The sequence below is a fragment of the Somniosus microcephalus genome, chromosome 23 (assembly GCF_052327205.1).
Source record: "Somniosus microcephalus isolate GS21.2 chromosome 23, FLI_Smic_1.0, whole genome shotgun sequence".
In the NCBI taxonomy this organism is placed as follows: Eukaryota; Metazoa; Chordata; class Chondrichthyes; order Squaliformes; family Somniosidae; genus Somniosus; species Somniosus microcephalus.
The window spans coordinates 57634857-57658530 of record NC_141009.1 but is presented as its reverse complement, the minus strand read 5'-3'; the positions used below and the strand labels follow the sequence as shown (position 1 = coordinate 57658530).

The following is a 23674-nucleotide window of genomic DNA, read 5'->3' as shown; positions in this document are numbered from 1 at the left end:
GAACCAAGCTGGGTAAATGGAGTTAAGATACAGATCGTCCATGATCTAATTGAATGGCAGAACAAGATTGAGGAGCTGAATGGCCTCTTCTTCTTAAGCAGTCCCTCGGAACTGGGGATGACTTGCTTCCACACTAAAAATGAGTTCTCAGTTGACTGATGAGTCCAATGCAGGACCTACAGTCTCTGTCACAGGTGGGGCAGATGGTGGTTGAAGGGGCAGGTGGGTGGGGTGCTTGGGTTGATGTGCACTCCTTCCATTGTTTGCGCTTGGCTTCCGTTTGCTCCTGGCGAAAAGACTCGAGGTGTTCGGTGCCTTCCCGGATGCTTCTCCTCCACTTTGTGTGGTCTTGGGTCAGGGATTCCCAGGTGTTGGTGGGGATGTTGCACTTTTTCCAAGGAGGCTTTGAGGGTGTCCTTCAAGCGTTTCCTCTTCCCACCTGGGGCTCTCTTGCCGTGCCGGAACTCCGAGTAGAGCGCTTGTTTTGGGCGTCACATATCGGGCATGCGGACGATGTGGCCCGTCCATCGGAGCTGATCAAGCGTGGTCAAAGCTTCGATGCTGGGGATGTTGGCCTGAGCGAGAACACTGACGTTGATGCGCCTATCCTGCCAATGGATTTGCAGGATCTTGCGGAGGCAGCATTGGTGGTACCTCTCCAGTGCTTTGAGGTGCCTGCTGTACATGGTCCATGTCTCTGAAGCATACAGGAGGGTGGGTATCACTACTGCTCTGTAGACCATGAGCTTGGTGCTGGGTTTGAGGTCCTGGTCTTCAAACACTCTCTTCCTCAGGCGACCAAAGGCTGCACTGGCACACTGAAGGCAATGTTGGACTTTGTCATCGACGTCTGCCCTTGTTGACAGTAAGCTCCCGAGGTATGGAAAGTGGTCCATGTTGTCCAAGGCCTCGTCATGGATTTTGATCATCGTGGAGCAGTACTGTGTGGCGGGGGCAGGTTGGTAGAGGACCTTTGTCTTACGGATGTTTAGTGTAAGGCCCATGCTCTTGTACGCTTCAGTGAAGGTGTTGACGATGTTTTGGAGTTCGGCCTCAGAGTGTGCGCAGATGCAAGCGTCATCCGCATACTGTAATTTGATGACAGAGGATGTGATGACCTTGGATCTGGACTGGAGGTGACAGAGGTTGAACAGTTTCCCGTTTGTTCGGTAGATTAGCTCCACTCCAGCGGGGAGCTTACTGAGGGTGAGATGGAGCATTGCAGCCAGGAAGATTGAGAAAAACGTTGGTGCGATGACACAGCCTTGCTTGACCCCAGTCCGTAAGTGAATTGGGTCTGTGGTCGATCCATTGGTCAGGAGCACGGCTTGCATGTCGTCGTGAAGCAGGTGGAGGGAGGATGGTAACAAACTTTTGAGGGCAGCCGAATTTGAGGAGAACACTCCATAATCCCTCACGGTTGACGGTGTCGAAGGCCTTTGTGAGGTCAAAGAAGGCCATGTACAGTTGTTGGTGCTGTTCCCTGCATTTCTCTTGTAGTTGACGTGCGGTGAAGATCATGTCCATTGTGCCCCTTAGTGGGCGGAATCTGCATTGTGACTCTGGGAGGAGCTCTTCAGCCACTGGGAGAAGGCGATTGAGGAGGATTATTGTGATGACTTTCCCTGTGGCAGACAGCAATTCTCTGTAATTACCACAATCGGACTTGTCACCTTTCTTGAAGATGGTCACGATTACGGCGTCTCTGAGATCCCCTGGCAAGCTCTCCTCCTTCCAAATAAGAGAAATGAGTTCATGTATTCGCGCCAATAGTGCTTCTCTGCCATGTTTTAGCGCCTTGGTGGGGATTCCATCTGCTCCTGAGGCCTTGTTGTTCTTCAGTTGTCGGATGGCCTTTTCAACCTCATGCCGGGCTGGGGTTGTGCTGAGCTGGTGGCGGGTAGCATGCTACGGGATGGAGTTGAGGACACTCACGTCAAAGACAGAGTCTCGGTTAAGGAGATCTTCGACGTGCTCCTTCCAGCGGGCACTGACTGCCTCTCTGTCCTTGGTGAGTACCTCTCCATTCTTGGCCCGCAGTGGGGTAGGACCTTGGGTGCTTGGGCCGTAGGTGGTGTTGACTGCGCTAAAGAATTCACGCACATTGTGGTTGTCAGCTAGCTGCTGGATCTCCTGCGCTTTCTCCACCCACCATCTGTTCTTTAGGTCCCGAGTTTTTTGTTGGACCTCGGCCTTCAGGCATCTGTAGAGCTGCTTTCTTGCTCTCGAGTTCTGTTGCTGTTTCCAGATCAGAAATGCCTTGTGCTTGTGGCTTATTAGCTCCTGGATCTCCTGGTCATTCTCGTCGAACCAGTCTTGGTGTTTCCTGGTCAAGTGACCGAGCGTCTCTTCACAGGTGCTGATTATGGAGGCCTTGAGTGCAGACCAGGCGCTGTGGACACTCTGTGTCTCTGCATCACTGGGAGTCATCAGGTTGGTTGTGAGGCACAGGCTGAATAGGGCTTTCTTAGCAGGGTCTTTGAGTTCTCCAGCGTTGATTTTCCTGCGGCATTGCTTCTGTTGCCGCCGTTGTTTTGGGGCTACATTGATGGAGATGACAGAGCGGATTAGGCGGTGGTCTGTCCAGCAGTCGTCAGCTCCTGTCATGGCACGGGTGATGCGGACGTCCTTGTGGTCCCTCGCTCGGACGATGATGTAGTCCAGCAGATGCCAGTGCTTGTAGCGAGGGTGTTGTCATGAAGCCTTATACTGTCTCTCTGACGGAACAAGGTGTTGGTTATGCCAAGGCCATGTTCTAAGCATTTCATCAGGAGGAGGGTACCGTTGGAGTTGGCTTTCTCTCTGCCGATCACACCTCCCCACAGGTCTGTGTCCTTTCCAACCCTGGCGTTGAAGTCGCCAAGGAGGATCAGCTTGCCGCCCGTTGGGACTCGGGACAGGGATTGTTCGAGGCTGGAGTAGAATTCCTCTTTGGTCTCGTCTGTGGCTTCCAGTGTTGGGGCGTACGCACTGATGACCGTAGCACACTGGTTCCGGGCCAGGGTAAGCCATAGCGTCATGAGGCGTTCGTTTATTCCACAGGGGGAGTCTCTGAGACGTTCAACTGGCTCATTTTTTATGGTGAAACCTACCCCATGGAGGCGGCGTTCTTCAGGTTTGCCTTTCCAGAAGAAGGTGTAGCCACCGCCTTGCTCCTTGAGCTGGCCTCCCCCTGCCCGCCGGGTCTCGCTTAGGGCGGCGATGTCTATGTTGAAACGTCTGAGCTCCTGGGCAACGATAGCAGTACGGCGTTCCGGTCTGTCACTGTTGGGGTTGTCCATGAGGGTCCTGATGTTCCAGTACCTGAACTTCATTTTAAAGGGTGGAAGATGCCTGTGCGTGAATTCTTTTAACGTGGGGTGGCCATTGCACACCAGCTACCACACGGGCTTGACAGAGCAAGGTCTTGGTCCAATGGCAAGGGGGTCCAAGATGATTGGAGACCAGGCTCTGCTACAGCGGCCTAGCAGACACACACAAACATACTCCTACTGTCCTCCTCCCTCCTTCCCGCAGGTCCTCTCTGCCTGGGTTTCATAGGCTGCAGTGTGGTCCTCCCGACCCCGCTGCTGGTCCACGCAATGCCACTCCTGGGCCTCGACCTCGCTGCTGGCCTCGTCCTCGCTCCTGGGTCCCGTCCTCGCTCCTGGGCCTCGACCTCGCTCCTGGGTCCTGTCCTTGCTCCTGGGCCCCGTCCTCGCTCCTGGGTCCCGTCCTCGCTCCTGGGCCTCGACCTTGCTCCTGGGCCTCGTCCTCGCTCCTGGGCCTCGTCCTCGCTCCTGGGTCCCGTCCTCGCTCCTGGGCCTCGTCCTCGCTCCTGGGTCCCGTCCTCGCTCCTGGGCCTCGACCTCGCTCCTGGGCCTCGACCTCGCTCCTGGGTCCCGTCCTCGCTCCTGGGCCTCGTCCTCGCTCCTGGGCCTCGACCTTGCTCCTGGGTCCTGTCCTCGCTCCTGGGTCCCGTCCTCGCTCCTGGGCCTCGTCCTCGCTCCTGGGCCTCGTCCTCGCTCCTGGGTCCCGTCCTCGCTCCTGGGTCCCGTCCTCGCTCCTGGGCCTCGACCTTGCTCCTGGGTCCCGACCTCGCTCCTGGGCCTCGACCTCGCTCTTGGCCCTATCCTCAAAACTGAGATTGCTAGATTTTTGTTAGGCAAGGATATTAAGGGTCATGGAACCAAGGTGGGTAAATGGAGTTAAGATACAGATCAGCCATGATCTCATTGAATGGCAGAACAAGCTCAAGGAGCTGAATGGCCTACTCCTGTTCCTATGTCCCAAAGCACTTTACAGCCAAGGAAATACTTTAGACGTGTAGTCACAGTTGTAATGTAGGGAAACGCGGCAGCCAAGATGCGCACAGCAGGATCCCATAAACAGCCATGAGGTAAAAGCCCAGATAATCTGTTTAGTGATGGGGGGGGTTGACATGACTATGGGATGCCACCAGGCCCCCAGTGGGTTCCCGATCTCACGATCCAACTGCAAGTTTCAAGGTTATTACAAAGATATCAAGTGAAATCCAGGTCTTTCGGATGAAACATTAAATCGAGATCATGTCTGCCCTCTCAGGTGGACGTAAAAGATACCATTGTAGGAATGGCTAGATTCCTAACTAAAGGATTGAGGTCGAGTCAGTCTATCAAACAAACGATGTTTAATACTATTAACACGAAAACACAGGAGAACTACAGTACAGTAGTACTCCACGAGGACTGGCTAGGGCGGCTCCCCAGCCTGACATCATGACGTCATCACATTTTCCCGCCGCTGGAGGATCACGTGATCAACGCAATGACGTCATCGCGTTTGGTCTCATTCTTAAAGGGACCGCGCTATGTACATGCAATGATATGAACAAAGATACAGATTCATTCTGTAGCTAATAATTTGTTAAAGATAATTATGTACATTAGATCAGAGTCCCCTGGTGGCTCCGCCACACCATGGTACTATTCGAAGAAGAGCAGGGGAGTTCTCCCCAGTATTCTGGGGCCAATATGTATCCCACAACCAACGTCACTAAAACGGATTATCTGGTCATTATCTCACTGCTGTTTGTGGGATCTTGCTGCGTGTACATTAGCTACCGTGTTTCCTACATTACACTTCAAAAGTACTTCCTTGGCTCTAAAGCTCTTTAGGACGTCCTGAGGTCATGACAGGCGCTATATAAATGCAAGTCTTTCTTTCACAGGTTCTGAGCTGAAAGTCCCAATTTCTCCTTTAATGGCGTGTATTTTCCGATCGCAGGCAGAGGCCGGCGATCTGGAAAAATCTACGCCCTTACCTGAGGGCTCCCGGGGCGCACACACCTCCACTCCTGGGCCTCTCCAAACTCCAAGTGTGCGGGGCCCAGGTATCCCAGAGGTGCAGGTAGTTCGCAGCGTCCCTGGGATCACGTGGGCCATGGGGAGCCCATCAAAGAATGAATCGCCCTTCATATACTTGACAGGAAGACCTGTTAAATATATGAATGGAGATCACCCCCAAAAACATAGTAAAACTTTAAATACATTTTTTAAAAATCATATTTTTAAAATGATTTGAAATTACAATAAATTAAATATTTTAAACAAAAATTTTATTTTTTGAAAAAAATAATTAAAGTTTTTTTATGGGGCTAAAAATAAACTTACCTTTTTTTTAAAGTATTTTTAAATGATAAATCAGTGAAAACTTTTTTAAAAAGTTTTTTTCAACTCTTATCCTGCTAAAAGTAGGCCTTATGCCTGCTTTTATCAGGCCTAAGAATTGTAAGGGTTTTCTGCGGGCGGAGGTTCTGCAGAAAGCGGAACTGTCCGCCCGCAGAGGCCCTTCCCCAGGGCAGGCAGAGGATTTGTCAAGAGCTTTCTTGACAGATCGGAAATGCCGGTTTTCAGCGCATGTCCCTACGGATGGGTACACAGCGCATACACGCCCGTAGGGATCGGAATATCCGGGCCATTGTCTGTGAGCGTTGCCCTTTCAGAGACAGGCGTTTCTCTCTGTAATAATCTGCCTCTTCCACCAGCTGCCCAGTCCCAAAACTGGACAATCGATCGAACCCCTGTGGTGTGAAATGAAGGCGACCCGTGTGGGAGGACCGTGCGGAATTCCTGAAGCAGGCACGATGCCCACTGACCGGGACCACACAGGACCCCCACAAACAATGCAGTCTCTCTTTTAACTCTTCTGCACTGCCTATCTACAGGGGGCCCTTACATGCACGGAGCAAATCGTTTCCTGAACGAACCTTCCTCCTCACAAATGGGACTTTAAGGTTTGCATTCTCCTCTTCACACCGCAGGAGGGTCAGGGTGGAATTTCCACCCGCCACCCCGACCCCACCATGACCCCGATCCATTTTCCCAGGTCGGAGGTCCTTATGTCATTGCATCATAGAGTGCAGGCTCCTGGTGCATCCCCCCGCCTGCAACCAACAGGAGTCCGCCACTGAAAGGGGGGAAATTCTGCTGATGCTGCAGCTTGGCACTGGAGAGGAAAATAGAGGATAACTGTGGAAGAATAGCAAGGGACTTTCCAGCTGTGTTAGGAGTCAGAAAGAAAGACTTGCATTTCTATAGCGCCTTTCACGACCACCGGACGTCCCAAAGCGCTTTACAGCCAAAGTACTTTTTGACGTGTAGTCACTGTTATAATGTAGGAAACGCAGCAGCACACTCCCACAAACAGCAATGTGATAATGACCAGATAATCTGTTTTTTAGTGATATTGATTGAGGAATGCATATTAGCCAGGACACCAGGGATAACTCCCCTGCTCTTCTTCAAAATAGCACCATGGGATCTTTTACATCCACCTGAGAGAGCAAACGGGGCCTCGGCTTAATGTCTCATCTGGAAGACAGCACTTCTGACAGTGCAGCACTCCCTCAGTGTCAGCCTAGATTTATTGTGCTCAAGTCTCTGGGTTGGGATTTGAATCCACAACCTTCTGATGCAGAGGCAAGGGTGTGCTACCAACTGAGCCACTGGCTGACACTGAGGACATTAAGGACATATAAGGCCATTCAAAGATATTTCAGGGCAGAATCGGGTGGATCGATAAGGATATAGTCCTGACTAGATTAAGGGATCAGATCGGGCTGCTGGCCCTGATGGCATTCACCCAAGGGTGCTCAAAGAAACGGGGGCTGTGCTCTGTGAGCCCCTCGCTCATATATTGAACAGCTCGCTGGGGTCAGGGGTTGACCCGTGGACTGGAGACAGCCCCATGTGGTGACATTATTTAAACCGGGAACTTACAGGCTCATTAGCTTAACTTCAATTACAGGCAAGTTACTAGAAAGGATCATTAGAGAGACACTGAATGACGATTTAGTCTAGGTCGTTAGAGAAACTCAACATGGCTTCTGGAAGAAAAGGTCCTGCTTCACCAACCTGGTTGGATTTTCCGAGGAAGTCTGCTGGTTGGTGGATGTAGGTAGCAACTTTGTGTATCTTGATTTTCCAAAAGCCGTTAACAAGGTGCCACACAATAAACTACTAAGCAAGGTTGAGTCATCTAGGATTGGCAGGCAGATTTGGGGCCAGATAAGTAACTGGCGACAGAAGGTTGTTCTTGGAGATAGAAGGTTGTTAGTAATGACAGTGGCTCCGCGTGGGGACAGGTTACTAGTGGAGTACTATAGGGATCGGTGTGGGAACATAGAAACATAGAAGATAGGAGCAGGAGTAGGCCATTCGGCCCCTCGAGCCTGCTCCGCCATTCAATGCGATCATGGCTGATCATCCAAATTCAGTACCCTGTCCCTGCTTTCTCCCCATACCCCTTGATCCCTTTAGCCTTAAGAAATATATCCAACTCTTTCTTGAATATATTTAATGAATTGGCCTCTACTGCCTTCTGTGGTAGAGAATTCCACAGGTTCACCACTCTCTGGGTGAATAAATGCCTCCTCATTTCTGTCCTAAATGGCTTACCCCTTATCCTTAGACTGTGGCCCCCGGTTCTGGACTCCCCGCCATCGGGAACATCCTTCCTGCATCTAGTCTGTCCAGTCCTGTCAGAATTTTATAAGTTTCAATGAGGTCCCCTCTCATTCTTCTAAACTCCAGCGAGTATAAGCCCAATCGACCCAATCTCTCCTCATACGTCATTCCTGCCATCCCAGGTATCAGCCTTTGCTCTTCCCCATCTTTATCAATAATCTGAATTAAAGAAAGATTTGCATTTATATAGCGCCTTTCATGACCACCGGATGCTTTACAGCCAATGAAGTACTTTTGAAGTGTAATGCAGGAAGCAATTATCAATAATCTGGATGAAGGCGTTGGGCGAACAGCCTGCAAGTTCAGTCATGATACAAAGAGATGTGTGGGTGCAAAGACCTTTAAATGAGGAAAATTGATTACAGGCACATCTAGACGCGATGGGAGAATGGGCCCGTGTACAACAGATGCCTTTTAATATCAATAACTGTGGTAATATGCATGTGGGTAGGGCCAACGCCAAGCATGTGTGCTCTATACGGGGTTACATAGTCAAGGCTTTGGAGTGGGAAGAGGACCTGGGTGTTATAGTGGATTGACCTTTAAAGGTCCATGACCAGTGTCATGATGATTAAATACAAGACAAGAAATACTGTCTCTGTATTAGATCTTGGCTTGGCCCCATCTAGGGCATTGTCTGGTGGGCGATACAGAGGCACTGGAAAAGGTACAGAGGAAGACCACTAGATGGGCACCTGGTTTAAAGGCCCTCAGTCACCACACTGGGCTTCGAGAGCTGGGGCTTTTGATTCTCAGTGGGAGGAGGGCCGGGGAGAGTGGAAGTCACGGCATTTGGAAGTTGTTCCTTGACATTACGCGACGGGCTTGATGGAGCACTGGCCGGCGCAGCCCAGGACAGTTGGTCACAGCCGTGGGTCCACAGCTGGGAACATGGTGAGCAACGCGTGGAAGTCGAGCGCTTTTCTGAGAGGGAAGGAAGAGGAGAATATTGCAGCAGGAAACAGCAGTGGGGAACAGCGAGGAACCCACAGCTGCACAGTTGACACAAATCAGCATCGAGATGAGATCATTTGAATTAGAATAGAACTGTAGCTGCACCCTGGATATTAATAACATTTGTTTATAATCTTTGTGGTTTGCACATTTTAATATTTATCTACGCAGATCTGGAAACTTTTTTGCCAACTCATTCGGGGGAGGAAGAAGCAGATATACTGTAACTCTTTCCATTTTCACCAATTTTTAACTCTGCACCTCCGCACCCCTGACAGAGTCTCAGCTCTGAGTCAGAAGGTTGTGGGTTCAAGTCCCACCCCAGAGACTTGAGCACGAAAATCCAGGCTGACACTCCAGTGCGGTACTGAGGGAGCGCTGGACTGTCAGAGGTGCCATCTTTCAGCTGAGACGTTAAACCGAGGCCCCGTCTGCTCTCTCAGGTGGACGTAAAAGATCCCATGGCACTATTTCGAAGAAGAGCAGGGGAGTTCTCCCCGGTGCCCTGGCCAATATTTATCCCTCACTCAACATCACTAAAAAAAAACAGATTATCTGGTCATTATCACATTGCTGTTTGTGGGAGCTTGCTGTGTGCAAATTGACTGCCGTGTTTCCCACATTACAACAGGGACTACACTTCAAACAGTACATCATTGGCTGTAAAGCGCTTTGGGACGTTCTGAGGTTGTGAAAGGCGCTACAGAAATGCAAGTCTTTCAAGGCTTTCTTTTTCTTTGCTGGATAGGGTACCGTGGGCATCAGCACCCTTGTCATTATTTCTGTGCGAGCCTCAACACTGAGTGTCAGCGGGCTATTTAACACACATGAAAGCATGCACACGTGTGCACGCACAAGGAACATACATGTGTGCACACCCACGGATGCACACATGCATACACAGTGGCACGCACACACATACATGCGCACACATGCCATATGCATGCGTACATGCAGGCAGAGACACACACTCAAGCGCGTACACACAAGCATTGCACCACCAATCTGTTCATATTGGACAGGGTGCAGGTAGGATATTCAGCTGTGTAGGGCTTCACTGCACCATGACTGAATAAACCAGTTCAGCGACCTCATATCCTACTTGTGTGTTACAGAAAGAAATAACTTGCTTTCATACAGAGCCTTTCATGTCCTTAGATTTCCCAAAGTGTTTCACAGCCAATAAATTTGTTTTTGAAATGTAATCATTATTATGTAGGCGAATACAGCAGCCAAGTTATGCACAGTAAGGTCCCCCAAACACCAATGGAGACAGTGACCAGGTCATCTGTTGTTGGTGGTGTTGACTGAAGGATAATTGGGTCTGGGCCTGGGCCGATGGCCTGGGCCGTCAGACCGTGGAGCCAGCGACGGTGAGGTGGAGGCCGCGGCGACCGGAGGATGTGTACGGCGAGTCGGGCGGAGGAGCGCAGCGCATCGGGACGCAGCAGCAGACTCGACGACTCGCAGTCCGACTGGGAGGAGGGGAGCCGGGAATGGTGGCCAGAGGGTGAGCGGGAGAAGCAGGCCACCGCACATGGAGCCGAGCCGGCAACAGTGAGGAGGATGGAGCGGCTGAGGGACATCGTGCTCCCACTGCCACTGGATGCCAAAGAATTGACTTTCTGAACACGGCGCTGTAAAAATAGCTGACGTGTCTCGGTGAGCTCCCATAGCTTTATTGTGGGAGTGATTGGGGAGTAAGCATTCCATTGTACTAGTTACATATGGCAAATAAAGAATCTTGAATCTTGAATCTTGAATTGTTGGCCAGGACACCGGGAGAACTCTCCTGCTCTTCTTCCAATAGAGCAATGAGATCCCTTATGTCCACCTGAACAGGCAGACGGGGCCTCGGTTTAATGTCTCATCCGAAAGACGGCACCTCCGACAGTGCAGCACTCCCTCAGCACTGCACAGGAGTGTCAGCCCAGGTTATGTGCTCAAGTCTCTGGAGTGGGACTTGGACCCAGAACCTTGTGAGCCGCAGCCTTGTCATTAAACCCGCTGACAAGGGTGGTGCTGTTGTTGTTTGGCGTACTGACCTCTACCTAGCGGAAGCTGAACGCCAACTCTCCGACACCTCCTCCTACCTCCACCTGGACCATGACCCCACTACCGAACATCAAACCACCGTTTCCAAGACTGTCACTGACCTCATCTCCTCTGGAGATCTTCCCCCCGCTGCCACCAACCTCATAGTTCCCCAACCCCGCACAGCCCGCTTCTACCTCCTTCCCAAGATCCACAAACAGGACTGCCCTGGTAGACCCATCGTTTCAGCCTGTTCTTGCCCTACGGAACTTATCTCTTCCTATCTTGACTCTATCTTTTCTCCCCTTGTCCAGTCTCTTCCCACCTACATCCGCGACTCTTCGGACGCCCTCCGCCACTTTAACAGTTTCCAGTTTCCTGGCCCCAACCGCTTCCTTTTCACCATGGACGTACAATCCCTCTACACCTCCATCCCCCACCCGGATGGCCTGAGGGCACTCCGCTTCTTCCTTGAACAGAGGCCCGACCAGTCCCCATCCACCACGACCCTCCTCCGCCTGGCTGAACTTGTTCTCACATTGAACAACTTCTCCTTTAACTCCACTCATTTCCTCCAAATCAAAGGCGTTGCCATGGGTACCCGCATGGGTCCTAGCTATGCCTGCCTTTTCGTGGGCTATGTGGAACAATCTTTGTTCCAGTCCTACTCGGGTCCCCTCCCTCACCTCTTTTTCCGATACATTGATGACTGTAACGGTGCCATTTCCTGCTCTCGCCCCGAACTTGACAATTTCATTCACTTTGCCTCCAATTTCCACCCTTCCCTCACCTTCACATGGTCCATCTCTGACTCTTCCCTTCCCTTCCTCGACTTCTCCGTCTCCATCTCTGGGGATAGGTTATCGACCAATATTTACTACAAGCCCACTGACTCCCACAGCTACCTGGACTACACTTCCTCCCACCCCGCTTCCTGTAAGGACTCTATTCCATTCTCCCAGTTTCTCCGCCTCCGCCGTATCTGCTCCGACGATGCCACCTTCCACACCAGTGCTTCAGACATGTCTTCCTTTTTCCGCAACCGAGGATTCCCCTCTACCGTGGTGGACACTGCCCTCGACCGTGTCAGTTCTATCTCCCGCACCTCTGCCCTCACCCCTGCCCCTCCCTCCCGGAACCACGATAGGGTTCCCCTTGTCCTCACCTTTCACCCCACCAGCCTCCACATTCAACGGATCATCCTCCGGCATTTCCGCTACCTCCAAAGTGATCCCACCACCAAACGTATCTTCCCCTCCCCTCCCCTTTCAGCATTCCGCAGGGACCGCTCTCTCCGAGACACCCTAGTCCACTCCTCTATCACCCCAAACAGCCCTTCCCCTTCGCCTGGCACCTTCCCGTGCAAGCGGAGGAGGTGTAACACCTGCCCCTATACCTCCCCCCTCCCCACTGTCCAGGGCCCCAAACACCCCTTCCAGGTGAAACAGCGATTTACTTGTACTTCTCGCAATCTAGTATACTGTATTCGCTGCTCACGATGCGGTCTCCTCTACATTGGGGAGACCAAACGCAGATTGGGTGACCGCTTTGCGGAACACCTCCGTTCAGCCCGTAAGGGTGACCCCGAGCTTCCGGTCGCCTGTCATTTCAATTCACCGCTCCATTCCCACTCGGACCTCACCGTCCTTGGCCTCTTGTACTGTTCCACGGAAGCTCAACGTAAACTCGAGGAACAGCACCTCATCTTCCGATTAGGCACTCTGCAGCCTTCCGGTCTCAATATCGAGTTCAACAATTTCAGATCATAACCTCGGCCCCTATTTCATTTTTACTTATATTTTTCCACTCCTTTCCTCCCCCCCCCCTTTCCTTTTGTTTCTCTCTCACACCTGGCAGCTATCTTTTGCCCTGCCAGTACACTTTACACCTCATCACAGCCTATTACCATCTCGTCTAGCTTCTAATCTCTTTTACTTCTTTTGGTTCTTTTATTCTTTTGTCCGATCGCAGCCCTGCCTTCGATCTAGTTCCTTTTCTCTCCAGTTTTGAAGAAGGGTCAAACCCGAAACGTCAACTCAAATTTCTCTCCACGGATGTTGCCTGACCTGCTGAGTTTTTCCAGCATTTTCTGTTGTTATTTCGGATTTCCAACATCTGCAGTATTTTGCTATCGTACCATGTATAGGCGTGTCATTGTCAGATGAATACTGGAAATGTTTTTTCTATTGCGAAACCTAGGTGAAGGACCAAGGTCCATGGCGCAAGTCAAATAAAGAGCAGGGTTAAGTCAGAAAATACTGATTTGCTGGCATCAATCTTGGGTTTTAAAGCCCTATAGATTGCAGAAGAAAACAAAACTGAGGGAGTTAAGGAATTCCACAGTTTTGAAATCCTGGCAAAGAATGGGTTAGAGTAAGAGACTGCACAAAGAGTCCTGATTTAAACATGGTGAGAATGCAGGAAGGACGATTAATGATTAGGATGGGCCATTTGGCGCTTAGAAGGAACAAGATAAGGAGCAATTGCCATAGTACTGCTGATAAACTAAAGGAAAGAAAGGTTGCAGTGACCAGAGATAGAGAGATTGGGAGCTGGGGGAGAGAGAACTGCCTATCAGACATGTTACTTGTCCAGGACACATTGGACAAGGGCCGCTCCGAGGTGCCTGGGAACTCCTGCAGAGGCGGTGAGGGGCTGTTTCCAGCAGCCTCAGCCAAGCTCGAGCAGTTTGGAACAACGCCTAAGGATAGGAGATGTGTTCCCTTCTCTGTGAATCTGCCCGATTCTAAACTTCTTCGAGGTCTAAGTGAGCCCGACAACATTTTACAACGCACGCCCCCGGATTCACAAGTTAGGAAAGAAAAATACCCTTGAAAATAAAAGCAGTTAATGGAGGAAAATGGAATGTTTGTGGCAATGTTCCGTGAGAGGAGGAAGCCAAATTCTCTCTGGGAATTTCGCACGCTCTGTGACACGTGTAGAACCGAGCGCAACCAACACGTGGAGTTCTCCCTCCGAGGCCACACTCTGTAGTGTAAATGATTCAATCTTCTGGGAAACAACAGCACCATAGACCAAGAGAAATATGGACCTACGAATGTGCTTCTGGGTTAGGCCTCCAGATTCAGTAAAACAAAATCTCTGTACGATGTAGATCAGCCCTGATCTCATTGAATGGCGGAGCAGGCTCGAAGGGGGCCGAATGGCCTCCTCCTGCTCCTATTTGTTATGTTCTTCCTTATGTTCCTTCCAGAGATTTTCGCCCGTGGTGTTTCAGAACTTCAGGGTCCAGCTTTGCTCAGAGGTGAATGAGTTAGAACTCCAGGAGGGGGGTCATTTTAACCCAACTCGCTGGGCGGGAAACCCACAGGATCGGGTGGAACGCCAGTTTTATACCCCGCCCAATATTACTCTGCAACGGAGGGTAAAATCGAGCAGGGTATAAAACCAGCATTGCCCCCGATCCCATTAGTTTCCCAACAGGCGGATTAGGTTACAATTGCTCCTCCCCCCAGCCTAGTGACAGAATTTGCCCGGGGAGGGCCAGAGCTTAAAATTCCTCTCTCATTTAACTAAAGCTCCTCAGGTTTCAACTGAATAGCACATTAGGAAATGTATGGGAACAAAGAGTCTTTCAATGCCTATGTGTGTGAGCGTGTGTTGGACACGCCTGTGGGAGTGCTGGTCCATTGCCTGATACTTCTGAGGGGAGTGTGCAACTCTCTACAAGGGCAGGCAGACACCTCTTTCCCGACATGGGACAGGCAGCCTCAGAGCGATCCAGCGTTAGCTTCCCACAGTGCGGAACAATTCCCAGCGGAACAGCATCAGGAAGGGAAGTCCGGCCTGGTGGAGAAGAGGAGAGCTGCCGAGCGGTCAGTGGCAACAGTAGAACGTGAGTATCTCTTAAGATGCTTCGCCTTTACTTAGACTTTTAACAGTGCATGAGCTCTCCTGCAAAAATATTTTTCCTCTAAATATATTTGATGTATTTTGGGTAAGGCCAGTTTTCAGTGCAACACAGCAAACACTGCAATTTTCAGGGAATTGCTAGTAGATTACATGGTTGATGTACCCCATCAAAATGTCCCTAATATAGACATCTCAAACAAGTCGGGCTGTCAATGCTCCAGGATGCTCCTGGAGTCTTAAGGAATTAAAATGTAATCTCCAGGTCGCTCCTGCAAGCAACCCAGGAATATGGTATTGAGACAGAGGATCAGCTATAATCATATTGAATGGCGGAACAGGCTCGAAGGGCCGAATGGCCTACTCCTGCTCCTATTTTTCTATGTTTCTAACCCGGGAGAAAACGATCCTAGGGGCATTAAAAAAAAAGGCCTAGAAATTCAGTTTGGGCCCGCCAGCTCGCTTGCGCCCAGAAGTTACCGCTGCGCGCGGAGCCACTTGCGCCCGCCGGAAATTCAGTTTCAGCGCCCCAAGTCGAAGCCGGCCGCTATTCAAGGGTGTGGCCGCCCCCGCTTGGGGCGCTGAAACTGAATTTCGGCGCGCTAGGTGCCGCAGCGCCACCCGCTGCGGAGCGGCAGGCTGCGGTACTGCAGGCCTTCCTCCCTCTCTTAAGGGGGAGGTGCCTGCAACAGCGAGATCGCCGCTCGCTAGTGCCGGCAAATGAGCCCGGCACCACGGAGAAGTGCCGGGCTCCCGGAAAACAGCCGGCAATGCCGCGGGGGGGGGGGGTGGAGGAGGCCGGGGAAGGAGGTGCGGGCAGGCGGCTGCCGAAAAAGCGGCCGGCCGCACCTCCGCCTTAACTCACCCCACTAAGGCTGCAGGACGGCCCCGTTTTCAGATCGTTGTTTGCGGCCGCTGCGGAAGAGGCGGCCACAACTAAATATGGCGGTCGGGCCGGTAGCGGGGCGGTAGCGGGGCACTGCGCACACCGATGACGTCATCGGTGGCGGCGCAGCGCTACTGGCTAACGCCGCCATTACCGCAGCGCTGAATATCGGCGCAATCTCAGCAAGTGGCGCAAAAGCCCTCTTTGGGCGAAAACTGGGCGCAATGCCTACTGAATTTCTAGCCCAAAGTGTTTTGCTCATTCTCTTTCGAACACTTTTATTAATTAGTTATAAAAATATTGGCGATGGGGGAAAAAAGGCTGTTTGACCGAGTGGGGCGGTTGGAGGTCGGAGGTGATGTGATGAAGCCTCCAGGGATATGTCCAGTCGGAGTTGGGTACTCTACAAACAAGCCATCAGAAATAGGTGTTGAGTGGAGCTGCCTGGTACCCCCCATACAGGGAGCAATCAACAACAACAGCAAGCGTTGATCTAGTGCCTTTAACGTAGTAATAGGTGCCAAGGCACTTATCACGGAGAAAGTGGGCTGGGGAAAGGAAATTGATTGCGGGCCTTCCTTTAGCTGGAAGTGGCAACGGTGCTGAACGCGGGGAAAGCTTCGAAGGAGTGAGATTTTCTTTAATTTGGCAAGATATAAATCCATTGTCTTGTCGAGAGCCGCCCAATATTCACGGCCTGTTCTTTCAGATAGGCGCTCAGTTGGTAGCACTCTGAGTCAGAAGGCCGTGGGTTCAAGTCCCACTCCAGAGACTTGAGCACAAAACTTGAGGGAGTGCTGCACTGTCAGAGGTGCCCTCTTTCCTGTAAGACGTTAAACCCAAGCCCCGTCTGCCCTCTCAGGTAGATGTAAAAGATCACATGGCAATTTTCGAAGAAGAACAGGTGAGTTCTACATAAGAACATAAGAAATAGGAGCAGGAGTAGGCCATTCGGCCCCTCGAGTCTGCTCTGCCATGCAATAAGATCATGGCTGATCTGATCTTGGCCTCAACTCCACTTCCCTGCCCACTCCCCATAGCCCTTGACTCCCTTGTAGCTCAAATATCTGTCTATCTCCACCTTGAATATATTCACTGACTCCGCCTCCACAGCTCTCTGGGGTAGAGAATTCCAAAGATTCACGACCCTCTGAGAGAAGAAATTCCTCCTCATCTCTGTCTTAAATGGGCAACTCCTTATTCCGAAACTATGCCCCCTAGTTCTAGATTCCCGCACGAGGGGATACATCCTCTCAGCATCCACCCTGTCAACCCCCCTCAGAATCTTATATGTTTCAATAAGATCACCTCTCATTCTTCTAAACTCCAATGAGTATAGGCCCAACCTTTCCTCATAAGACAACCCCTTCATCCCAGGAATCAACCTCGTGAACCTTCTCTGAACTGCCTCCAATGCAAGTATATCCCTCCTTAAATAAGGAGACCAAAACTGTGTGCAGTACTCCAGGTGTGGTCTCACCAACGCCCTGTACAGTTGTAGCAAGACTTCCCTACTTTTATACTCCATCCCCCTTTGCAATAAAGGCCAACATTCCATTTGCCTTCCTAATTACTTGCTGTACCTGCATGCTAACTTTTTGTGTTTCATGTACAAGGACACCCAGATCCTTCTGTACTGCAGCATTATGTAGCCTCTCTCCATTTAAATAATATTTTGTTTTTCTATTCTTCCTACCAAAGTGGGTAACCTCACAGTTTCCCACATTATACTCCACCTGCCAAATTCTTGCCCACTCACTTAACCTGTCTATATCCCTTTGCAGACTCTGTGTCCTCCTCACAACTTGCTTTCCCACCTATCTTTGTATCATCAGCAATATTGGCTACAGTACACTCGGTCCCTTCATCCAAGTCATTAATATAGATTGTAAATAGTTTAGGCCCCAGCACCGATCCCTGTGGCACCCCAGTAGTTACAGTTCGCCAACCTGAAAATGACCCATTTATCCCGACTCTCTGTTTTCTGTTAGTTAGCCAATCCTCTATCCATGCTAATATATTACTCCCAATACCATGAGCTCTTATCTTGTGCAGTAACCTTTTATGTGGCACCTTATCGAATGCCTTTTGGAAATCCAAATACACTACATCTGTTGGTTCCCCTTTATCCACCCTGCTCGTTACATCCTCAAAGAACTCTAATAAATTTGTCAAACACCATTTCCCTTTCATAAAACCATGTTGACTCTGCTTGATTGTATTATGATTTTCTAAATGTCCTGCTACTACTTCCTTAATAATGTATTGCAGCATTTTCCCAAAGACAGATGTTAGGCTAACTGGCCTATAGTTTCCTGCTTTCTGCCTCCCTCCTTTCTTGAATAAGGGTGTTACAGTTGCGGTTTTCCAAACCGCTGGGACCTTTCCAGAGTCTAGGGAATTTTGGAAGATTACAACCAATGTATCCACTATCTCTGCAGCCACTTCCTTTAAGACCCTAGGATGTAGGCCATCAGCTCCAGGGGACTTGTCAGCCTTTAGTCCCATTAGTTTGCTTAGTACTTTTTCTCTAGTGATAGAGATTGTTTTAAGTTCCTCCCTCCCTTTTGCCCCTTGATTATCTATTCTTATTGGGATGCTTTTAGTGTCTTCTACCGTGAAGACAGATACAAAATATTTGTTCAAAGTCTCTGCCATTTCCTTGTTTCCCATTATTAATTCCCCAGTCTCATCCTCTAAGGGACCAACGTTTACTTTAGCTACTCTCTTTCTTTTTATATACTTGTAGAAGCTCTTACTGTCCATTTTTATATTTCTTGCTAGTTTACTCTCATAATCTATTTTCTCCCTCTTTATTATTTTTTTAGGCATCCTTTGCAAGTTTCTAAAAATTTCCCAATCTTCTGGCCTACCACTAAACTTCACAACATTGTATGCCTTTTCTTTCAATTTGATACCCTCCTTAACTTCATTGGTAAGCCACGGATGGTTCATCCTTCTCATAGAGTCTTTCTTTCTCACTGGAATATATCTTTGTTGAGAGTTATGAAATATCTCCTTAAAAGTCTGCCCACTGCTTATCTACCGTCTTACCTTTTAATCTATTTTCCCAGTCCACTTTAGCCAACTCTGTCTTCATACTCTTGTAATTGTCTTTATTTAAGTTTAAGACATTAGTTTCAGACCCTGGTATCCTGGCCAATATTTATCCCTCAACCAACATCACTGAAACAGATTATCTGGTCATTATCTCATTGCTATTTGTGGGAGCTTGCTGTGCGCAAATTGGCTGCTACGTTTCAACAGTGACTACACTTCAAAAACTGCTTCATTGGCTGTGAAATGACTTGGGAAATTCTGAGGTTATGAAAGGCGCTACAGAAATGCAAGTTTTTCTTTCTTTCTCTCTCTTAACGTCATGCACGCAGCCTAATATCCTCAGGATGATGCCCCCAATGGGATGGCCCAGATATAGTACGGCACCATCAAGGAGCTCATGCAGACTATACTGCTCTATAGATGCAGGATCTACTTAGTTATCTAATTTTAACAACATACTGCCAAATATAAAATAACAATCTTGCCATCATGCTTGCTTTTGTTGGGTTGTTAATAGAATGGAATTAATCCCGTTTACAGCCACAGTTATCATGACATAGAGTGAAATGGTGATATCCTCCCCACTCTCCGACGGTGTCTCACTGCTGCTTAAAGGTGTGCCACAATGACCCAGGATAAGGTTCCCTTTGGCTTTTCCTCTCTTCCTGAGAAGGTGGCATGTACATTATCCGTGCCCACAACCCCCTCATATAGGGAGGTCCGACTATGTCACTGTGAGACGTACCTGAGCATCACTCTGCCTCTCTCCTCACACACACACAAGGCTCCTACCAACATAAGAACATAAGAAGTAGGAGCAGGAGTAGGCCATACGGCCCCTCGGGCCTGCTCCACCATTCAATAGGATCATGGCTGATCCGAACCTAGACTCACGTGCACTTCCCTGCCCGCTCCCCGTAACCCCTAATTCCCTTATCAGCTAGGAAACTGTCTATCTCCGTTTTATTTAATGTCGCAGCTTCCACAGCTCTCTGAGGTAGCAAATTCCATAGATTTACTACCCTCTGAGTGAAGAAGTTTCTCCTCATCTCAGTTTTGAAAGGGCAGCCCCTTATTCTAAGATTATGCCCCCTAGTTCTAGTCTCACCCATCAGTGGAAACATCCTCCCCGCATCCACCCGATCAAGCCCCCTCACAATCTTATATGTTTCGATAAGATCGCCTCTCATTCTTCTGAACTCCAATGAGTAGAGTCCCAACCTACTCAACCTTTCCTCATACGTCAACCCCCTCATCTCCGGAGTCAACCGAGTGAACCTTCTCTGAACCGCCTCAAGAGCAAGTAAATCTTTTCTTAGCCAGCCAGTGTTTCACCCTGTGCTTGTGTAAAGCTCGGTTCCACTTGGACTTAGAGCACAACGATTATTATAATATATATATATTAGGAAATGCAACATGGCATGAAAGCAGAAGGAGGGTGAATGCACAGATTATCATTTTCCACTTGGCAGTAAACCGGTGTTAAAATTATTGCCCTCCTTGGCAGTAAGGAGCTACAGGATGGAGGCTAGTCCGAGGCAGCACCTCCTCCTGACCTGCACCTGGTTCTCCTGGGCAGCTCATCATCCAAGATCTTATCATTCTCCAGAAATACTCCAGTATTATCCCTGGAATACAGAAACCGGTTTACCGATAGATCCTTAAACACCCAGGACGAGCTTACAATGTGGGTCAATGGGAGCAGATCACTTTATTACCCGTCTGCAGCCTGTATATCAGGCAAATCCAGCCTGTGTTATATTAACTCTGTAATGTGCAGCTGCTGGCTGTTGTCTGGAGGAAGGGGGTTGGCAGTCAGCTGTAGGTCTGAGGAGTGCTGAATTCGCTGTTTGATTAATGCTTGCGCCTTTGTGTGGGGGAGGTGAGAGGGGCCCAGGGCACTGGCTGCAATTCTTTCACAGCTCGGGTGTTTGCTTGGGCAATGGAGAGTATGGCATTTACTGCATTGAAGCACTTTCCACCTGGCCAGTGCCACGAGTATCAGAAGGAGCCTGCTTTTGTGTGTTTGGAGGTGGCGGATTGCCCCAGGAGATTGTGTACAACGGCCACGTCTGTCATTTCAAAGTTAAAAAGAAAAAACTTGCATTTACTCAGAACGTCTCACCATTCTTTACAGCCAATGAAGTGCAGTCACTGTTGTAACGTAGCAGCCAATGTGATACTGAACAGATTATCTGTTGGTTGAGGGCTATATAGTGATCAGAACACCAGGGAGAACTCCCCTGTTCTTTTGAATAGTGCCATGGGCTCTTTTACATCCACCTGAGAGGGCAGACAGGGCCTCAGTTTAACATTTCATCCAAAAGACAGCACAGCACTCCCTCAGTACTAGCACGGGCGTGTCAGCCTAGATTATGTGCTCAAGTCTCAGGAGTGGGACTTGAGCCCACAACCTGCTGATTCAGAGGTGAGGGTGCTACCCACTTTTTTTTTTATAAATATACTTTATTGAACATTAAGAACATTTACAACATCTTGATCATTTCATTGTATGATATAAATCAATTCCGCTGCTCTGCACAGCCATTCCGCCACCACATTTTAACATCAAAACCTGAAGTTTAATTTGTCTCCTATATTAATCGATTGTACTTTAAAAATTGGTTGTAAAATACTATCCTTAAATTCCTTTCTGAATAAAACATCCACAGAGCCTTAAAATGATCTTTTAGCTTATATTTAAAATACTCTTTTAGATTGATTCTCCTCCCCTTAAAAAACAGAGCATTCCTTCTTTGCACAATCACGAATCTAGCCAAACTGAACATTAAATTAATTGCCGCTCCGCTAGACTCGGGCAGACTCTCCTGCAATCCCCATCTCAAAATTGAGTCCCACGGGATTCCCATTCTCGCTCTTCGATCCCCACCCAGCAAAAAAGCTTCACACAACTGTCGAAAATAGTACTTAAAGTCATTTAACTGCAGACATAACACCAGTAAATGGGACAGAGTCTCATCTCATGTCCCACACACTGGGCAAGTTGCCGCCTCCACTCGCCCAATCTTGCACAAGACCGTCATGGTAAAAATCCGGTTATGAGCCAATTTGAAATCCAGTTCAATCCACTTTGGACATTTAAAATTCGCCCACACTCCCTTCCAAATCCTGTTGAAGTCCAGCTGTGGGTATATACTCTGCCAAAACTCCTGACCAGAGGTGTCTTGAATCTCCATTCTCTAAATACTTCATAGAAATCTTGAGTATTACAGTTGTTAAATTGGACCAACTCTCCCCCTTTCTCCAGTACAAAGCTTGGAAAAGCAGGACGCATTTTACTTCCTTTGGAGATTTCCGCATTTATTTCTTCCATCCAATCCTGTGGCATTGCCCTCACAATCTTCTCATACATAATTCCTATTGCTTTTTCCTCTACCTCCTGATCCTCCTCCCACACCATGTCCCTCACTATCGCTTCCGGCAACCAACCTGGAATCACCTTGTATCTTGCATCTTTCACAGATACAATCCCAGCTTTTATAAAAGCTTGATTAAATAAAACCTCTCCTTCGATGTTGACCCACCTGTTCAAAAATAAGGGCTGTTCTAAAAATTCCTCAGCCCCCTTGGGCATAAACTGCACACTTTTTAAAAATTGGGCCCAAGTCTCTACAACCCCCTTATAAAACCTAGGGAGAAGTTTAATCGATTTCAAAAACATATTATTGTATTCCATATACAATATCCCCTGCCCTCCTATCCCACTTCGTTTAAAAAAATGCTCCAAACAACTCTTCCAAAAACTTGTATTTGACTTCTGAAGAAATCTGTTCACCCATTTGATTCTAAAGGATTTTATCTTCAAATCAATATCTGGGAAATTGAGTCCTCTCTGATTTCTCCGTCCAATGATGGTATTGTAAACCACCAAGGCTGGTTTCCCTTCCCATAAAAACCTCACACAAGCCTCTCGGATGGACTTTTCCGCCCACTCAGGAATATCCTCCACCGTCAATAAGTACCGTAGTTTAGATAGCAGGAGGGCAGACACCACTGTCGCTCTTCCTTGCACTTTCAACCACCTTCTTTCCCATCTTCCCAAAATCTTTTTAATTTTCATAACCTTCGGTTCCCAATTTAATCGATCCACTTCATCCCTGTCTTTCTTGCACCCCATATGCACCCCCAGAACTTCCAAAACCTCCACTACCTTAAAGGGACATTCCCCCAACCATTTCCCCCTACCCCTCCCTGCAACCAGGCATTGGGACTTACTATAATTCACTCTGGCTCCTGAAGCTCTACAATATTCCTCCACTACATCCATAGCTTTCCTCACTGTCTCCCCATTTCTCAATATTAAGGTTGTGTCATCTGCATATTGGTGTATCACCGACACCAGCCCAGAACTGGGGACCACAATCCCAACTACACCTTGTTTCTTTCGCATCATGTAACCTAATGGTTCTGCTACCAATGTGTACAACAATGGGGACAGGGGACAACCCTGCCTCACTGATATCTGTGTCAGAAAATACTTGGATAAAAAACCATTACATTTAACACAGCTAAATATGTTTGAATAAAAAATCCTTATCCACTGAATGAAATTTTCCTTGAAACCAAATGCTTCCAAAACCTTCAATAAAAACTCATGAGAGACCCTATCAAAGGCTTTCTTTTGATCTATCTTTAATACATAAGCCTCCCTCCCACTCTCTTCCATGAGCTCTATCGCATCTCGGATTGCGATGTCCCGGCCTATGACTCCATAGGACTGAGAGGGCCAAACTATCTCCGGTACACCTCCTTCAAACGATTTGCCATAACCCTCGCCAAGATCTTATAATCCACATTTAATAATGTGATGGGCCTCCAATTCTTCAGATCCCGTCTATCCCCTTTATTTTTATATAAGCTAAGC

General features: G+C 48.8%; 1 protein-coding gene across 1 annotated transcript in view; it reads left to right on the top strand.

Annotated features, from left to right (window-relative positions):
- Positions 1 to 14493: 14493 nt before the first annotated feature.
- LOC147101877 (RING finger protein 225-like) overlaps positions 14494 to 23674 on the top strand; it is a 76293-nt gene continuing 67112 nt past the window's right edge. Inside the window, exon 1 of the mRNA XM_085965990.1 lies at positions 14494 to 14829. Coding sequence (XP_085822116.1) covers positions 14690 to 14829 — 140 coding nt within the window. The 5' untranslated portion in view covers positions 14494 to 14689. The remainder of the gene's footprint in view (positions 14830 to 23674) is intronic.